The sequence below is a fragment of the Mobula birostris genome, chromosome 5 (assembly GCF_030028105.1).
Source record: "Mobula birostris isolate sMobBir1 chromosome 5, sMobBir1.hap1, whole genome shotgun sequence".
In the NCBI taxonomy this organism is placed as follows: domain Eukaryota; kingdom Metazoa; phylum Chordata; class Chondrichthyes; order Myliobatiformes; family Myliobatidae; genus Mobula; species Mobula birostris.
Window position 1 is genome coordinate 96,216,713 of NC_092374.1, and position 20,639 is coordinate 96,237,351.

General features: G+C 50.4%; 1 protein-coding gene across 1 annotated transcript; it reads left to right on the top strand.

The window, feature by feature from the left end:
* The first annotated feature begins 952 nt into the window (after nt 1–952).
* On the top strand, nt 953–19,742 carry LOC140198386 (probable cation-transporting ATPase 13A5). Its single transcript, XM_072259483.1, has 6 exons — nt 953–1,165; nt 15,513–15,779; nt 16,671–16,844; nt 17,943–18,013; nt 19,453–19,533; nt 19,628–19,742. Exons 2-6 carry the CDS (start codon nt 15,543–15,545, stop codon nt 19,740–19,742), a joined length of 678 nt encoding a protein of 225 aa, XP_072115584.1. The 5' UTR covers nt 953–1,165; nt 15,513–15,542.
* The last annotated feature ends 897 nt before the right edge of the window (nt 19,743–20,639 follow it).

Sequence of the window (20,639 nt, forward strand, 5' to 3'; positions counted from 1 at the left end):
GGTGATCATTTACCAGAAAGAGTGTGGTTAATAAAGTAGTTAATAGTTTTCTACAGGCAAATAGTTGCTGTGCTTCACCAGTGCCATTTAAAAGATGTTGACACCCAGGAACTTGAAGCCGCTCACCCATACCAGACAGATAGGGTGAGTTGGCTAAAGTTGTTGGCTTCCAGATGCCAGCAGCCTGCATAAGAGGACCCATGTACACTTTGCATAGTGAAAGACCATCTGTCTTTTCACCGCAACACACAGGCAGTTCTCTTGTATTGATCTGGGCTTGTGTTCTGTGTTCCTTGCCCTGTCTGGAATGAGTTTGGATGCTAAGGCTGCAGTGAAGAAACCAGCTTGCACTAGACTGTAGCATTCTGACAAATAGCATTTGCAATTTTCCCACTGATGTTCAACTCACCTTGTGTTGAGAGCCTGTGGTAGCCTGCTTCTTGTAACCCAGTTCGTCTCTGCAGGCCCGAGACAGCTGGGCTTGACTGGGTGAAGGAAGCTTACCCAGACTTACTCAAGTCCAAGGTAGTGACAGGCTCCCAAGCTGCATTCCAGCAGGTGATGTTTATATTCCACTCTGTTGTTGACACACGAGGCTGCAGATGCAGGAATCAGCCAGGACACACAGTACTGGAGGAACTTGGCAGGGTCTAGAGAAGGGAAAGTTTTTTTCACACAAGTTATAAGTGTCTGGAATTGGGCTGCCAGGAAACTGATACAGTCATGTTGTTTAAGGGGCTTTATAGATAAGACCTGAACGTGAAGGGATATGGATTGTGCAGGCAGAAGTTACCTAGTTTAATGCAGCATCATCCGGCACAAATTCTGTGGACCGAATGGCTTGTACCTCTGCTGTTGAAGAGATGCTGTTGAGGGGTATGGCTCTGTAACCCTGTAGTGGACTCAAAAACTTATTTGAATTGATTAGCCCCATTTTTTTTTGTTGCCCAGCATACAAAGGATGGGCTGAATGGCTGGCATTGTGAAAGGCACTGCATGGATTCCAGCCAGTGTTTTCATTCAGCCAAAGACTATGCAGACCCCAGTTTACCAGGAGTGGCAAGTGCTCGCAGACTGCAAGATCCCACCCCAGGTCTCCAGGGTTGGTGGATAGGAAAACATGGAATGATTGGCTTCTTCCAAACTACCCGTGATGTTGAAACAGGTGAGTCTGAGCAAGTGCTGGGTTCAGGTGTGTATGGGTCATGGGTCTCTCAGTGGTGATGATACAGCCCAGCAGGTCAACTTCAAAGTTCAAGGTAAATTTGTTATCAGAGCACATACGTGTCACCACATACAACCCTGAGATTCTTTTCCTGCAAATCTATAGATTAGTAATTATACAGGTTGAATGAAAGAGCAGGAGTATAGAAAGGCAACTATAAATAAATAGCAGTAAATAATGAGAGCATGAAATAACAAGATAAGGAGTCAAAGTGAAATCATTGGTTAATGGAACATCTTGATGGATGAGTGTAGTTACCCTCTTTTGGTCAAGAGCCTGATGGTTGAGGGGGAGTAACTGGTGGTGTGAGTCCTGAGGCACCTGTACCTTCTACCTGATGGCAGCAGCGAGAAGAGAGCATCGCCTGGGTGGCGAGCATCTCTGATGATGGATGCTGCTTTTCTACGACAGCGTTTCGTGCAGATGTGTTCAGTGGTTGGGAGGACTTTATCTGTGATGTATTGGGCCAAATCCACTACCTTTTGTAGGATTTTCTGTTCAAAAGCATTGGTGTTCCCACACCAGGCTGCGATGCAGCCAGTCAGCACGCTTTCCACCACACATCTATAGAAGTTTGTCAAGGTTTTAGATGTTGTGCAGCATCTCCACAGCCTGCTATGCGCTGCCGTGCTTTACTTATAATTACGTTTATATGATGGGTCTACGACAGGTCATCTCAGCTAGTGACAGCCAGAACTTTGGGAAGTGTGTGGATCATAAACCAGATACCTGTGCAGGGTTACCAGGGTTACATGAATACCTAAGATTGACTTTAAATTCACTCCCTCTCTGTGGAGGGCTCTTTGAGAAGATTGCTATTTCCTTCACTTGTCTTGTGGGCAATTTCAAAGGGCAGACTGATAGTCTGGGTTGTATACGTTCTAGGTTGGCTCAGGGTGACAGATTTCTATTGGGGGGGGGCAGATGGGTTTTCCTGGTAGTTTCAAAGGATTCTTATTTCGTTATTCCTGTTAGTTATGAACACAGCGATTCTGCAGATCCTGGAAATCCAGAGTAACACACACAAAATTATGGAGAAACTCACCAGGTCAGACAGCACCTATGGAGGAGAATGAATAATCGAATTTTGGGGCTGAGACCTTTCATTGGGATGGGAAAAGTAGGGGGAAGAAGGAGGAGGGAGGGAGGAAGGAGTACCAGCTGCCCGGTGATGGGTGACACTGAAGGTAGGCGGCTGAAGGACAAGGTCCAGTTATTTAAATTAACTCTCGCCATGAGGTTTGAACTGGAGGTTACCAATTATCCCCAGCCTTTGCATGGTGGAAATGCCTTGGGTTTTAGGAATTAGCAACTTCTGGCAGGTTGGCTCTCAGTGGAGTTTCCAAGCCCAAGGTTAAAGCCCGCATTAAATAAACTTCTGAAATGCTGGAGGAGCTTTTTACTTGTTCTTATAAAGGCAGAATAAATCTCATTTCAATAGGCAGAAGATAGGCACTCGTTGTCTAAGAAAAAGCTGGATTAGAATTATTTAGTTATTGTCAAATGTACTGAGATGCAGTGAAAAGCTAGCCTTACATGCTGTTTATACAGATCAGATCATTACATAGTGCATAGTATCAGAGTTAAAACAATAATAATGCCAAATAAAGTGTAACAGCTATGGAAAGAGTGCAGTGCAGGTAGACAATAGGGTACAAAGAAATAACGAGGTAGATTGCGAGGTCAAGAGTCCGTCTTATCATTGTAGGGAGCCATTCAATGGTCCGATAACGCTGTCCTTCAGTCTCGTGGTAGGTGCTTTCAGGTTTTTGTATCTTCTGCCGACTGAGAGAGGGGAGAAGGTTTAGATGATGCTGGCTGGTTTCTGAGCTGTGTCCACAACTCTGCTATTTCTTGTGGCCATTCCAGGCACTGATGGGATGGAGTAAGAGTTAGTACAGCTCCTTGCATCTCCAAGGACGCGGTTTGAACCTGGCTGTAGACCCTGTCTTTGTGGACCCTGCGCATTCTCTCTAAGACACCGGAGTTTTCCCTTGGACGCTCGGGTTCCCTCTCGTATCCCAGTGACTTGCGGGTTGGTAGGTTAACTGACTTCTTGGTGTACGTTGTGGGGAGATGGATGGTAATGGGAATGTGTGATTGAGCAGAACAAAGCGGTCAGTATAGAACAGCACAGTTCAGGCCCTTCAGCCCATGATATTGTGCTAACCCTTTAATCTACTCCCAGCTCAATCTAACCATTCCCTCTCACATGGCCCTCCATTTTTCCATCGTCTGTGTGCCTATCTAAGAGTTCCCCAATGTATCTGCCTCTCCCACCACCCCTGACAGTGAGTTCCACACACCACGCAACTTATCTCTGATTCACCCCACCAAAAAAAACTTAACTCCGATCACCTTAAGACAATACCCCCTTGTATGAGCCATTTCCACCCTGAATAAAAGGCTCTGGCTGTCCACTCTGTTGATGCCTCTTATCATCTTGTACACCTCTCTCAATTACTGCCCTAGGATTGTAATCGCCATTGCCTGACCTACACAAAGCTAATTAGGGACCCCCCACCTGCTGATTTTTGCCCCACATGCTGACAGGTAGTGAGGGCAAGGAGACTGCGCAGGCTGGGATTGTTTCCCTGACTCAAAGGACACTGAGGGGTGACCTGATTGAGGGACGTAAATGGGTATTTTTTTAAAGTTAAGTTTGTTTTGATATACACATGTACCAAGGTGTAGTGGGGGAGAAAAAAGCTTTATTTTGCATGCCCTCCGCACAGATCATGTATTAAAGAATCTGTACGTTCTCCCCGTGAGCAGATGCTTTAGTTTCCTTGCACGGTCCCAAGACGTACCGGTTAGTGGTCAATTGTTCACGAGGGTGTAACAGGCTTGTTGGGCTGGAAGGGTCTGTTACCTGCTGATTTCCAAATAAATAAACCACAGAAGGGAAAAGCAGCAACATAACGCAGAATAAAGTTAAAAGTAAATTTATTATCACGGTACATATATCACCACGTAATACCCTGGCATTCCTGTTCTTGTGGCCGCCCGGCTGTCAGCATGCTCTCGTTGACCACTGGACTGCCTGTGAGAAGCAGGGTGTCGCGGGTCAGGACCACACCACTGGTACCAGCTCGGCTGTGCTCGGGCTGGGGGGTGCGAGAGTGGAGCAGTGGAGACAAAGGGCGGCAGGGAACCTCTCTCCACACCTGCCAGCCCTAGATCTACCAACCTGCACGCGGCAAGATTCCACAAACAGCCATAACGTGGTGTCATAACAACATTTCCCTCAATGTCAACGAAGCAGAACTAGTCATTCCTTTCAGGAAGGGGGTGGAAGGGGAGCTGAACATGCTCAAAGTAAATTTATTGTCAGAGTACATATATTCGTCTCCACATACAACCCTGAGATTCATTGCCTTGCATTACTCAATAAATCAATATTAGAATAACCATAACAGAATCAATGAAAGACCACACCAACTAGGACGTTGGTGTCAACAAACTGTGCAAATACAAAAGGAAATAAATAATAATGATAAATAAATAAGCAATAACTATGAAGAACATGAGATGAAGAGGTCTTGAAGGTGAGTCCATAGGCTGCGGCAACACTTCGATGATGGGGCAAGAGAAGTTGATGATGGTTGAGGGGTAATAACTCCTTGAACCTGGTGGTGTGAGTCCTGAGGCTCCTGTACTTTCTACCTGATGGCAGCAGTGAGAAGAGAGCTTGTCCTGGATGGTGGGGATCTCTGATGATGGATGCTGGTCTCCTGCGACAGTATTTCATGTAGATATGCTCAATGGTGGGGAGGGCTTTACCCATGATGGACTGGGCCATATCCACTACTTTTTGTAGGATTTTCTGTTCTAGGGCTTTGGCGTTTTCGCACCAGTCTGTGGTGCCACCAGTCGATATACTCCCCAATGCACGTCTATAGAAGTTTGTCAAAGCTTCAGGTGTCTTCATCAATGGTGTTGAGGTTCAGAGCTTGGAGTTCCTAGGATTAAGCATCATTAACAACCTGTCTGTGTCAAAATATGTCAGAACCATGGCCAAGAGAGCATGTACTGTGTGGGGGTGGGAGGGCTTTACCCGTGATGGGCTAGGCTGTATCCACTACTTTTTGTAGGGCAGCACTGTGAAAATCATGTTTTTTGATTTCTCAAATGCCTTCAACACCATACAGCTCTCATTGCTGGGGGAGAAGCTCCATTCAGTGCAGACTGGCACTTCCATTGTAGCCTGGATAATGGACTACCTGACTGGCAGACCACAGTTTGTGCGGCTTCAGAGCTGTGTGTCAGACATGGCTATAAGCAACACTGAGGCCCCACAGGGGACTGTATTGGCTCCCTTCCTGTTTACCCTGTATACCTCGGTCTTTAGATACAACACTGAGTCATGTCATCTGCAGAAATTCTCTGATGACTCAGCAATAGCTGGGTGTATAAAGGGCGTGTGGGAGGATGAATACAGGGTCCTTGTGGAGGACTTTGTCAAATGGTGCAAGCTGAATCAGCTGCAGCTCAACATCAGTGAGATGAAGGAGATGGTGATGGACTTTAGGAAGACCAAGCCTGCACTGTTCCCTGTTACTATTGATGGTGAGGACATGGATGTGCTGAGGACCTACAAATACCTGAGGGTGCAGTTGGATGACAGACTTGAGTGGAGCACCAACACAGAGGCTGTGTACAAGAAGGGTCAGAGTCGCCTCTACTTCCTGAGGAGACTGAGGTCCTTTGGAGTCTGCAGGCCTCTCCTTCACATGTTCTACCAGTCTGTTGTCACCAGGACAATCTTCTATGTGGTGGTGTGCTGGGGCAATGACATCAACACTTGCGATGCCAACAGGCTCAATAAGCTGATAGAAAGGCTGTCTCTGTTATAGGAGTCAAACTGGTCACACTGGAGTCTGTGGTGGAACAAAGGACCCTATGGAAAATCCTGGCAATTCCGGACAATGTTTCTCACCCCCTGCCTGCCACCTTGGCTGAACAGAGGAGCACTTTTAGTAATAGACTAAGACAACAGCGCTGCTCTAAAGAGTGCTATATGAGGTCAATCTTACCCTCGGTCATCAGGCTCTATAATGAGTTAACCTATAGCCGGGGAAGTGATGACCCCTCCTGCTAGACTGTTTGTGGCAACATTTTTTATTTCTTACTTCTCTTCTAATATGTATATCCGTGCATTTGTAATGCTACTGTGACATTCTAATTTCTCTTGGGATCAAGAAAGTATCTATCCTACAGAGAAAGTGCAGTGCAGGTAGACAGTGAGGAGGTGTAAGACATGACGAGGTAGAGCAGGAGCTCACCAGTCCATCGTATTGAAGAAGGGGATCCCAAATCACGAAACAGGCCCTCCTGCCCCAACGAGCCGCGCCCTTAGCCACCCAGCTAGTATGTAAAGGTGTTGTTCTTCCAACCTGAGTGTGGTCTCATTGTGACAGTAGAGGAGGTCATAGACTGACATGTCACTATGGGAATGGGAAGTGGGATTGAAACGGGTGGCCACTGGGAGATCCCGGTTTTTCTGGCGGACCGAGCACAGCTGTTGCCTGGCGAAGTTGTCTCCCATTCTACGTCGGGTCTCGCCGATATCCAGGCCCCCTGAATGGGAGCGAGGGAGCGATCTCCCTCCCGGCACTTATATCCCTCTAGCCAGCGCGTCCAACAAATAAAGCTGCGGAACCTCCGCGGGATCCCACCACCAAGAAGATCTTCCCCCCGCCCCGCACTTTCTGCAGGGACCCTCCCCACTGATCTATCTCCCGACACTTATCCTTGCCAATGGAACAAGTATTACAGCCACCCCTTCACCTTTCCCTCACCGCTCACTGGTTCCATTGTGGGAGAGTCGCGCTAGTTTCCGCTCTGCCTGTGTTTTGTTTTCGTGTTGTGGATTTGGTTTGGGGTTCCTCCCTCGGGGGAGTCACTCCTCTAACTGCTGTACTGTGTACACACTGGGAATAGGACCGTGGGTGTCTGCCTGTCACTGACAATGTGCAACACCCAGGGTGTTGCTGCCCGACACCCCCAGACCAGGGCCAACACGGGCGCCCTGCTTTCCTTTCGCATTGCAAAGGCCTGCAGGTTAGGGTTAGTAGACTGCGGGCGTTAAGAGCGTCGACGCTTGGGGGCTGCTCCCAGCACATCGTCAGATTGGACATGACGCATTTCAGTCTGTTTTGATGATGTACCTGTGACAAATAAAACTAATCTTTCTCATCTTAAAAACAAGAATGCGTAGATTGATTTATTGGGATACAGCACAGGGTTGGCCTTCTGGGCCCTATGAGCCTCGCCGCCCAGACCGTACAGACGGCAGTGGGATTTGAACCCGGGTCACCTGTACTGTAAAGCATTGTGCTAACCACTATGCTACCGTACAGCCCCAGTCTATAAGGAGACTGTAAGGGGAAGGAGTTTTAAAGGAATTTGAGGGGAAGAGTTTTTACAGAGTGGTTGGCAAATGGTGTTGGGGAGGGAAAGAATCAGATAATTGCTACCTTTCAGAGGCTTTTAGGAATGTTAGTAGGTAATATAGAAGAACACAGTCACAATGCAGACAAATACAATGAGCATTGATGGCCATAATGGTTGGTATAGCCATGATGGGCCGAAAGTCACTGACTTTCTGGCAGACCACAGTACGTGTGCTTGCAACACTGTGTGTCCGACAGAGTGATCAGCAGCACTGGGGCTCCACAGGGGACTGTCTTGTCTCCCTTTCTCTTCACCATTTACACCTCGGACTTCAACTACTGCACAGAGTCTTGTCATCTTCAGAAGTTTTCTGATGACTCTGCCATAGTTGGATGCATCAGCAAGGGAGATGAGGCTGAGTACAGGGCTACAGTAGGAAACTGTCACATGGTGTGAGCAGAATTATCTGCAGCTTAATGTGAAAAAGACTAAGGAGCTGGTGGTAGACCTGAGGAGAGCTAAGGTACCGGTGACCCCTGTTTCCATCCAGGGGGTCAGTGTGGACATGGTGGAGGATTACAAATATCTGGGGATACGAATTGACAATAAACTGGACTGGTCAAAGAACACTGAGGCTGTCTACAAGAAGGGACAGAGCCGTCTCTATTTCCTAAGGAGACTAAGGTCCTTTAACATCTGTCGGACGATGCTGAGAATGTTCTACGAGTCTGTGGTGGCCAGTGCTATTATGTTTGCTGTTGTGTGCTGGGGCAGCAGGCTGAAGGTAGCAGACACCAACAGAATCAACAAACTCATTCGTAAGGCCAGTGATGTGGGGATGGAACTGAACTCTCTCACGGTGGTGTCTGAAAAGAGGATGCTGTCCAAGTTGCATGCCATCTTGGACAATGTCTCCCATCCACTACATAATGGACTGGCTGGGCACAGGAGTACATTCAGCCAGAGACTTATTCCACCGAGATGCAGCACAGAGCATCATAGGAAGTCATTCCTGCCTGTGGCCATCAAACTTTACAACTCCTCTCTTGGAGGGTCAGACACCCTGAGCCAATAGGCTGGTCCTGGACTTATTTCCTGGCATAATTTACATATTACTATTTAATTATTTATGGTTTTATTACTATTTAATTACTTATGGTGCAACTGTAACGAAAACCAATTTCCCCCGGGATCAATAAAGTATGACTATGACTGTAGCCATGATGGGCCGAAAGTCCTGTTTCTGTGCTGTACCACACTGACAGTAACTGTATTCCAGAACCATACCTGCTGGCTGTGAAGCCCTCGGGGGGGGGGGGGGGGAATGTGAGGCAATGTGGGGGTGTAAGGAATGTCTGTTTGTAATTGGACGACCCTATCATGTAGGTAACATAAACATAGAGCTCTCCTTCACACCAACCACCGCTCGGGACGGAGGGCCCTCTGGTGTCAGCCTTCGCCTGCTGGCAGTTTATCTGTGCTACACCATCACATGCATGGGACATTCAGTCTAGCATGGGGAGGTAACTGTCTGGCCCTGTCCCAGTGTCTGGCCTCCATCTCAGTGTCTGGCCCCATTCTCAGTGTCTGGCCCCCATCCCAGTGTCTGCCCCCCCGTCCCAGTGTCTGCCCCCTGTCCCAGTGTCTGGCTCAGTCCCAGTGTCCGGCCCCATTCCTAGTGTCTGGCCCCCATCTCAGTGTCTGCCCCCTGTCCCAGTGTCTGGCTCCGTCCCAGTGTCCGGCCCCATTCCCAATGCCTCCTTGTGGATGTGATGAGGGTTTCAACTTTCCCCATTCTCCCTAATGCACCCACCTCCCCACTGCTGTTTAACTCCAGATCCATGGGAGTTGGCATCTTCTTTGTGCCTTTACAACACGGGATATAGCACAGTGCAGGCCCTTCAGCCCATAATGATGTGCTAACCCTTTACCTACTTCAAGATCAATCTAAACCTTCCCTCACACAGAATCCCATTTTCCTTTCATCCATGTCCCTAATACATCTGCCTCCAACCACCTCCCACTCTTTGTAAAGAAGAACCGTCGACATCCCCTGAATACTTTCCTCCAACACCTTAAAATTATGTCCCTTCTTGTTAGCCATTTCCGCCCTGGGACAAGGTCTCTGGCTATCCATTCGATCTATGCCTCTTCGGGGTGGCATGGTGGGGTAGTGGTGAGCACACCAGTGACAGGGGTTCAATTCCCGCTGCAGTCTGTAAGGAGTTTGTGCGTTCTCCCTGTGACCGCGGGGGTTTCCTCCGGGTGCTCCGGTTCCCTCCCACAGTCCAAAGACATAGGGGTTAGTAGGTCAATTGTAACTTGCCCCATGATTAGGGGTTGCTGGCCAGCACGGCAGGAAGGGCTAGAAGGGTTTTTCCACACTGTATCCCAATAAATCAATAATCATCTTGTACGCCTCTCAATCATCAAGTGACCCTTCATTCTCCTTCGCCCCAAAGAGAAAAGCTCTAGTTCACACAACCTTTCTTCATAAGACCTTCTTTCCAATCCAGGCAGCATCCCAGTCAGTCTTCCATTCTCCCAGCTCTGAATCTTCACCATGATCTCAGGAGGAGACCTGCTCACCTTCTCCCGACTCTAACCCTTACTGTGAACTGTGCTGTGGTCTGCCTGAACTGGCCAGATATCCTGAACGCCCTTGCCCAGCAGCTCCAAAGCACAATGGTCGTGTTTGTCCGTGTGTGAGGCTCGGCCAGCAGCTCAGTCACAGGGTTTCATCACTGAATCCAGGGGAGAGACTACCAGATAGATCTTCTGAAGGAACACACACTAAAAACAAAATGCTGGAGGAACTCAGCAGGCCAGGCAGCATCTGTGGAAAAGGGTAAACAGTCGACGTTTTGGGCCGAGACCCTTCATCAAGGACCACTGAGAGTGTGTGGCTGTGTGACAGTCAGAAACTCTGTGAATGTGATTGGCCCCATTTTTCCCCAGCATTGAGAGATTGTGGAATGGATGGCACAGTGGATATCACAGCAAGAATCGTGAAAGGGTTTTCGTTAACATAGGGCCTGAGCCAAAGATCGTGCAGCCCCCAATTGACTGAGAACAGAAAGGCACTCACAGCTCCTGAGATCACCCTGCCCCCCCAACCCCCGGGTCTCCAGGACAGGTGAAATGAAATACCTTTATTGTCATTGCACAGTACAGTTGTCATGCATCAATACAGCGAAAATGAGTTTGCAACTCTCGTACTCAATGCTATAAAACAACAAATAAAATAAATAAACAATAAATAAAATCAAGTAACCAGCCAGTACAAGCAATGTCCAGCAGTACAGAAGTGCCACTCAGATGCATGACGGCCATAAAACCAGTATTAAAGTAGCAATATAATAATTTATGGATGATGCTTGATCGATTGGTTCAGAGCAATTATAGCTCTGGGGAAAAAGCTATTTTTCAGTCTGGAAGTGCAGGCATAGAAAATCTTATAACGTTTGCTGAATGGAAGAAGTTCAAACAGATGATTGCATGGGTGTGTATTGTCCTTACAGATGTTTGTAGCTTTCCTTAGGCAGCGAGAGCTGTAGGTGTCCTCCAGGGCTGGAAGCTGTGTCCCGACGATCTTCTATACACTAGAGACGACCCGCTGAAGTGCTTTCCTATCAGCTGCTGTACAACTGAGATACCACACAGAGATGCAGTATGTTAAGATGCTCTCTATGGTGCAGCGGTAAAAGGTCCCAGCATCTGTTCACACAGACCAGCTTTCTTCAACATCCTCAGGAAAAACAAGTCTTACTGTGCTTTCTTAACTATTGTAGTGGTGTTAGTGGACCATGTAAGGTCTTCTGAGGTATGTATTCCCAGAAACCCGAAACTGGACACTCTCTCCACTATGTCTCCGTTAATGTAGACTGGAGCGTACTCGTCATCCCATGACTTTCCAAAATTGATAATTAGCTCCTTAGTCTTTGCTGTATTAAGAGACAGGTTGTTCTCTGAGCACCAGCTCACTAAGTTCTGTACCTCCGCTCTGTACGCTGATTCGTCTCTGTTGGAGATCAACCTGATCACTGTTGTGTTGTCTGCGAATTTGACGATGGTATTGGTGTTACATGCAAGTACACAGTCGTATGTACAGAACAACCATGGAAATAGCAGGGAGCCAAGGTAACATGGCAGGTAATGCAATACTGTGACATGGTCAGTGAACTGGGTTCCATTCCCCCCGCTGACTCAAAGCAGCTCGTGCGTTCTCCCCGTGACCGTGTGCGTTTCTCCGCTTTCCTCCCACAGTCCAAAGACGTACAGGACAGCAGGTGAATTGGTGATATGGGTGTCTTAGACAGGAAGGGCTGTGACCGCGCTCTATCTCTCGTCACATGTACCACGGTGCCACGTACTTTTTAGCTTTGTAAGAATGGTTTTGGGAATTTGAGGTGTCACTCATCCATCCTGAGGGAGGCCTCAGCTTGGCAGTAGAGGAGGCCATGGACTGACGTGACTGAATGGGAGTGGGAAGTAGAACTAAGACAGGCGGCCACCGGGAGCTGGTGGGTGGAGTGATGGTGACTGATGAAATGGTTCTGTTCTCCAGTCTCCATTGGGTCTCACCGCTGTAGAGAGGCTACGGTATAGAGTAGATGACCCAACAGACTTACAGGTGGTGTTGCATCTGAATGGTGCTGAGGGACGTGGCTTCAGGGCAGGTGTAGCATTCGTGCCGGGAGGGAGTTCACTGAAACAGTAGGGTATTTGACTTGTGTTCAGGCTGCTGTGCTAGGGGCTGGCACAGATCCGATGGGCTGAACTTCCTCCAACGTCACATGGAAAGAGCTCTTTCCCCACAGTCCTGCAGGCCCTTTATCCGGTTATCTGATTCCCTTTAGAAAATCCTTGTGGAATATGCTTCCTAGACAGCACACCCTGGATCTCATATATTGCAAAGTTAATAATTAAAATAAAGAGACATTCCTCTTCTCCCACCTGCACAGCTCAAATGTCACTTATAAATTTGCTGATGACACAACTATTGTTGGCAGAATCTGAAATGCTGACGAGGAGGTGTACAGGAGTGAGGTAGATCAGAGGGTTAAGGCATGTCACAACAACCACCTGCACAAAACGTCAGTCAGAGTAAGGAACTGATTGTGGACTGCGAAGGGGAAGGTGGGTTGTCACACCAGTCCTCATTGACGTGTCAGTGGTGGAAAGGGTGAGCAGTTTCAAGTTCCTGGGTGTCATTCAACATCTCTGAAGGTTTATCCTGGGCCCGCCATATTGATAGCATCAGGAGAAAGGCTCACCAGTGGCTATGTTTCATTAGGAGTGTCAAGAGCTTTGATACCTCACCAGACTCCTGCAGATGTATGGTGCAGAGCCTCCTGACTGCTCACCTCACCGTCTGGCATGAAAGCTCCAGTCACCTCACCGTCTGGCACGGAGGCTCCAGTCGCCTCACCGTCTGGCACGAAGGCTCCAGTCGCCTCACTGTCTGGCACGGAGGCTCCAGTCGCCTCACAGTCTGGCACGGAGGCTCCAGTCATCTCACTGTCTGGCACGGAGGCTCCATTGCCTCACCGTCTGGCACAGAGGCTCCAGTGACCAGGCTCAGACGAGGCTGCCGAGGGTTGCAGACTCAGTCAGCTCCATGATGGACACATCCCTCCCCACCATCTTCAAAAGGCAGCAGCTGACCCTCACCCCCAGGACATGCCCCCTTCTCATTACTACCATCAGGGAGGGGTTCAGCACCCTGAAGACACACACTCAACCTTTTGGGAACAGCTTCTTCCCCTCCGCCAATGGGTAGTGAACGGTCTGTGAAGAATACCTCAATATTCCTCTTTTTGCTGCACGTATACCCCCTCCCTCCCATCTATTGTAACTTCCATGTACTGCCTCCCCAAAATTTCCCAGCAAACGTCAGTGGTGATAAGCTGATTCTGAGAGTGACCTTCCACTTGGACGCAGGCTGGAACAAAGCCCCCCCCCCCCACCCGTTCTGTGAGTGCAGAGTGGAGGGGTGTGATCTGGAGTGTCATGGTATTGGAACAGGCCCCCTGGCCCCTCACATCTGTGTTGGCCATCAGCCACCCCCCTCTCAGAGACATGAGAGGCCCATCCAGTGGCAGCCACTGCAACAATGGGGCATTGTGACATCGGCGTGCAGCGGGGCCGCCAGCGAGGGCAGTCTGCCATCAGTTCTCTCCCAGACTGAAGGTAGCGGCCCAGATGTCAGCATCTGAAGCCAGGTCTGAGTGTGCCCACGTGAAGCCCACACCCTATTCTTATACCCCCCACCACCACCTAACCCCGTCCTCCTGCCCATTCCTTCTCCAACTGGAGGGAGTGGGATGGAGATTCTCGGTCAGATTGCTTCTGCGTGAATTCCACCACCAGCCGTTTCTGTCAGCGGAGAGCACCACTGCTCAATAAATCCCTGGATAGACTTGGAGTATTGTGTTCAGTTCTGGCCACCTCATTATAGGAGGGACATGGAAGCTTTAGAGAGAGTGCAGAGGAGATTTACGAGGATGCTGCCTGGATTAGAGAGCGTGTCTGATGAGGAAAGGTTGAGTGAGCTAGGGCTTGTCTCTTTGGAGAGGTGACCTGATAGAGGTGTACAAGATACATTGATAGAGCTGACAGCCAGAGACTTCTTCCCAGGGCAGAAATGGCTAATACAAGGGGGGGGGGGTTGGAGGAAAGTATGGTGGGGGGGAGATGTCACAGGTTAGTTCTTTACACAGAGAGTGGTGTGGAACCCACTGTCAGGGGTGGTGATTGAGAGAGATACATTAGGGACATTTAAGAGACTCTTAGATAGGCCTATGGAAAAACGAAAAATGGAGGCTATGTGGAAGGGAAGGGTTAGGTTGATCCTGGAGTAGGTGAAAAGGTCAGCACAACACTGTGGGCTGAAGGGCCTGTACTGTACTGTGTTCTATGTTACTGGGACCCAATTCACCTTGAGACAAGGGTTTGAATCCCACAACAGCCACTGGGGAATTTTAATTTAAAAATACATTGAGGAAATGTTGGCCATGAAACTGTTGGATTGCTGTAATAATGTCTTGTCAAGGGGCACATGACACCACAACTGGAACAGACAGCTGAACTGACCACTCTTCATGGCCACATCGATCTGGACTTCAGTCACTGGCCTTGCACGTATCGTCTGTTGTGAAACAGTGAACGTGGGGTCTTAAAATTTACCCAGATATTTTTGACCCTACAGTTCATCTCATCCCTGATCCATGCTCCGGATGCCCGCACTTGGCCTGTATGCCTCTTCTCCTTTCCCATCCACACACCCGCCCAATTTCTCTTTCAACACCTATTAGTCTATTTTCTAAATGGAGAGCAAATTCAGAAATCAGAGGTGTAAGCACCTGCGAGACCTGCGATTCCCTGAAGGTTAACTTGCGGGTTGAGTCGGCGGTGAGGAAGGCAAATGCAATGGTCCAGAATGATCCTGGCAATGAAAGAGTTAACGTTTGTGGCTCTGGGCCCGGAGATTAGAGGAAAGAGGGGGGAACCTCATTGAAGCCTATAAGACATTGGAAGGACCAGACAGAGTGGATGTGGAGAGGATGTTTCTTGTAGTGGGAGAGTCTATGACCAGAGGACACAGCCTCACAATACAAGGACATACCTTTAGAACAGAGATAAGAAAGTTCTTTAGCCAGAGGGTGGTGAATCGGTGGAATTCTTTGCAACAGCTGGCTGTGGAGGCTAAGTCATTGGGTGTATTTAAAGTGGACAATGATAGGGGGACAAAGGTTACAGGGCGTGGGCAGGCAAAATAGGTTAGGAGGGATAATAAATCAGCCATGCTGGAATAGTGCAGGGGATTTGATGGGCTGAATGGCCCAATTCTACTCCAATGTGCTATGGTTTCCATTCCCTGCATTCACAGAGAATGGAGATGACAGGGGGACAGTGAGGAATGACGCCGATGGCAGACGCTGACCCGAACCCAGACAGTGAACAGACCCCCTGGGCTCGGACCCTCCAGCCTGGGGAGGAGGCGACAGTGCCCAGCAGGAGCGACCAACACAGCATCACCCAGCTCCTCAACTTCCACCAGCCGAGGCAGCATGGTCCACATGTGGGGTCTGGGGACGCCGAGCCAGAGGACTGCCCCCACTCTCGGGTGGTGAATGTGGGAGCAGACAACGAGATGGTAATCGGCCATTGCTGTGTGTCGGAATGTTGTGTGAGGACTGTGGAACATCTGACCCAACCGTGATGGGACAGTGTGGAGGGAGATTCACTCTGTGTCTGACCCTGGGAGTGTATGATGGGACGGTGTGGAGGGAGATTCACTCTGTGTCTGACCCCGGGAGTGTATGATGGGTCGGTGTGGAGGGAGATTCACTCTGTGTCTGACTCCGGGAGTGTGTGATGGGACAGTGTGGAGGGAGATTCACTCTGTGTCTGACCCCACGAGTGTATGATGGGACGGTGTGGAGGGAGATTCACTCTGTGTCTGACCCCGGGAGTGTATGATGGGACGGTGTGGAGGGAGATTCACTCTGTGTCTGACCCCGGGAGTGTGTAATGGGATGGTGTGGAGGGAGCTTCACTCTGTGTCTGACCCCGGGAGTGTGCGATGGGACAGTGGGGAGGGAGGGTCACTCTGTGTCTGACCCCGGGAGTGTATGATGGGACGGTGTGGAGGGAGATTCACTCTGTGTCTGACCCCGGGAGTGTGTAATGGGATGGTGAGGAGGGAGGGTCACTCTGTGTCTGACCCCGGGAGTGTATGATGGGACGGTGTGGAAGGAGCTTCACTGTGTGTCTGACTCCGGGAGTGTGTGATGGGACGGTGTGGAGGGAGCTTCACTCTGTGTCTGACCCCGGGAGTGTGCGATGGGACGGTGGGGAGGGAGGGTCACTCTGTGTCTGACCCTGGGAGTGTGTGATGGGACTGTGTGGAGGGAGATTCACTCTGTGTCTGACCCCGGGAGTGTGTGATGGGATGGTGTGGAGGGAATTTCACTCATTTCCGGAGGGTTTGGAGGGATAACTGCGCCCACCACTCGGGTTCACGTGTGCTGCTCTCCCACCACAGGTGGTGTACGGGTACAGATGGAGCTGGTGGCGGGCAGTCCCCTCCACTCTCCTTGGCCTGCTGACCGGAGGCATGCTCCTCCTGGCCCTTCACAGCCGACCCCAGTGGCAGGCATGGTGTTTCTGCGCTCCGTGCCCCCTGCAGGACGCCGAGCACGTCCTGATGAAGACCACGGTGAGAGGGAGAGGCTTGAGTGGGTACTCGGGGTGGAGGAAAGGGTGGGAATTGGCCAGTGTTGGGTGGGGGGGGAACGAGAGAGGCTGGGGCTGAACCAGTCGGGAGAAGAGGGCAGCGAAGTTGGGTGCAGATGAAGGGGCACGGTGGGGTGGGAAGAAGGTGAATGGGGTGGAAAAGAGGAAGGGGTGGTGGGGAGTCAGGGTGACTGTCATTGGAGACGATGGACTGCGATACGAGGGGGGTCTGCAGGGGGAGATGATGTGGGGGTAGGGAGGGGTACTGCAGAGAGCCACAGCAGTTAGTGTGGGGGTGGACCACTGGCATCAAAAGGGAGTTGGACGTACTGTACCTCCGTTCCCCACAGTTGGTGCGTTTCTAATTATCAGGGTGGGGATGGAGAACATTTGGCTGAGGAGTCCAGCACAGATTGAGGGGCCAAATGGCCTCAGACTGATGACCTTGCTTGGCCTGCGGGGGTGCGGGGGAAGGTAGAGAGGGGCATTTACCGAAGGTCAGGTATTGCTGTGGCTTTCAAACTTTCTTTCTCCTCCTCCTGTAACCCATCACCCCTCCATCCGGCTGCCCTCTGCTCCCCTCTCGCGCCCCGGGCACAGGACGAGTTTCAGCAGTGCCATCGTCAGAGGGTGAGGTCCCTGTCTCTGAGGTACAGCCCTGGGCCAGACCCCAGGCTGCCAGACTCTCCCGAGCCTGTCGACGAATTCTCCCTGCTACGAAAAAACATCTCCTTCACCGGCGTACAGGTGACCCCAAGGAGGGGTGAACCCTGATGGGGATGGTGTGGAGGGAGGAGGGGTGATCCCTGATGGGGAGGGTGTGGAGGGAGGAGGGGTGATCCCTGATGGGGAGGGTGTGGAGGGAGGAGGGGTGAACCATTATGGGGAGGGTGTGGAGGGAGGAGGGGTGATCCCTGATGGGGAGGGTGTGGAGGGAGGAGGGGTGATCCCTGATGGGGAGGGTGTGGAGGGAGGAGGGGTGATCCCTGATGGGGAGGATGTGGAGAGGGAAACGGGATGGAACATTCCATTGTGGGAACTCCCTCATCCTTCTATCCTCCCCCCTCCCTTGTCCTCACAGATCCGGTACGTGCAGCACCAGAGTGTCCGCTACATCTGGGACCCCAGCAAGAGAGCCTTCGTCGTGCTGAGGTGCGACCCAGTGGAGACAAGACCCCGTTATTGCCGCACATCTCGGTTCCTCCTCCTCTTTTCCCTCCCCACTCTCTTCCCTCTGATCCTCCACACTGCCAAGAGTCTTATTAATACTATATTCTGCCATCATATTTGACCTACCAAAATGAACCACCTCACACTTATCTGGGTTGAACTCCATCTGCCACATCTCAGCCCAGTTTTGCATCTTATCAATGTCCTGCTGTAACCTCTGATAGCCCTCCACACTATCCACAACACCCCCAACTTTTGTGTCATCAGCAAATCTACGATCCCATCCCTCCACTTCCTCATCCAGGTCATTTATAAAAATCACGAAGAGTAGGGTTCCCAGAACAGATCCCTGAGGCACTCCACTAGTCACCGACCTCCATGCAGAATATGACCCATCTGCAACCACACTCTGCCTTCTGTCGGCAAGCCAGTTCTGGATCCACAAAGCAAGGTCCCCTTGGATCCCATGCCTCCTTACCTTCTCAATAAGCCTTGCAGGCCTTATCAAATGCCTTGCTCAAATCCATATACACTACATTTACTGCTTTACATTCATCAATGTGTTTAGTTACCTCCTCAAAAAATTCAATCAGGCTCGTAACGCATGACCTGCCTTTCACGAAGCCATGCTGACTATTCTTAATCATATTATACCTCTCCAAATATTCACAAATCCTGCCTTTCAGGATCTTTTCCATCAACTTACCAACCACTGAAGTAAGACTCACTGGTCTATAATTTCCTGGGCTATCTCTACTCCCTTTCTTGAATAATGGAACAACATCCGCAACCCTCCAATCCTCTGGAACCTCTCCCATCCCCATTGATGATGCAAAGATCATCGCCAGAGGCTCAGCAATCTCTTCCCTCGCCTCCCACAGTAGCCTGGAGACATCTCGTCCAGTCCCAGAGACTTATCCAACGATGTTTTCCAAAAGCTCCAGCACATCCTCTTTCTTAATAACTACAAGCTCAAGTTTTTCAGCTTGCTGTAAGTCATCCCTACAATCGCCAAGATCCTTTTCCATAGTGAATACTGAAGCAAAGTACTCATTAAATACCTCTGCCATCTCCTCCGGTTCCATACACACTTTCCCACTGTCACACTTGATTGGTCCTATTCTCTCATGTCTTATCCTCTTGCTCTTCACATACTTGTAGAATGCCTTGGGGTTTTCTTCAAGCCTGCTCGCCAAGGCCTTCTCATGGCCCCTTCTGGTTCTCCTAATTTCATTCCTAATCTCCTTCCTGCTAGCCTTATAATCTTCTAGATCTCTGTCATTACCTAGTTTGATTGAGATGTGGCCCACAACTGTGGTATCATCAGCAAACGTACAGACGGTGTTAGAGCAGAACCTGGCTATTCAGCTGTGAGTGAAGAAGAAATCCGGGACTTATTCTGTTATCCTGCTGTTTTCCAGGGGTCTGGAACAGAATGTATCCTGCTCGGATCTCCATAAGTACTATCAGGATGGATTAGTTTACCAGGAGTCTCAGAACAGGTTGTTAGCAAAGTTCCCACATTCCGAGGACTTGTCACTTTTGTTTTGTTTTACCTCCTGTGTAATTCTTCTTGTTCTACAACGTTCCTTCCAGGAAACTGATTTACGGTCCCAATGTCATTGCCGTCCAGGTCCCTCCATACAGGAAGCTCCTGGGAAAGGAGGTGAGAACAGTCCACGGCAAACTCCTTTCTCTGTCTCTCCACTGACCCGCAAACTCCGTCCCTGTCTCTCCACCGACACAGGGTGCTCCACCCCTCGTAGCCAGACCCACAAACTCCTGTCGGTCCCTGTCCCTCCACTGACCCGGATGGTCTGCCCCTCGTAGCCAGACCCACAAACTCCTGTCGGCCCCTGTCCTTCCACTGACCCGGATGGTCTGCCCCTCGTAGCCAGACCCACAAACTCCTGTCGGTCCCTGTCCTTCCACTGACCCGGATGGTCTGCCCCTCGTAGCCAGACCCACAAACTCCTGTCGGTCCCTGTCCCTCCACTGACCCGGATGGTCTGCCCCTCGTAGCCAGACCCACAAACTCCTGCCCCTGTCCCTCCACTGACCCGGATGGTCTGCCCCTCGTAGCCAGACCCACAAACTCCTGTCGGTCCCTGTCCCTCCACTGACCCGGATGGTCTGCCCCTCGTAGCCAGACCCACAAACTCCTGTCGGTCCCTGTCCTTCCACTGACCCGGATGGTCTGCCTCTCGTAGCCAGACCCACAAACTCCTGTCGGTCCCTGTCCCTCCACTGACCCGGATGGTCTGCCCCTCGTAGCCAGACCCACAAACTCCTGTCGGTCCCTGTCCTTCCACTGACCCGGATGGTCTGCCCCTCGTAGCCAGACCCACAAACTCCTGTCGGTCCCTGTCCCTCCACTGACCCGGATGGTCTGCCCCTCGTAGCCAGACCCACAAACTCCTGTCGGTCCCTGTCCCTCCACTGACCCGGATGGTCTGCCCCTCGTAGCCAGACCCACAAACTCCTGTCGGTCCCTGTCCCTCCACTGACCCGGATGGTCTGCCCCTCGTAGCCAGACCCACAAACTCCTGTCGGTCCCTGTCCTTCCACTGACCCGGATGGTCTGCCCCTCGTAGCCAGACCCACAAAC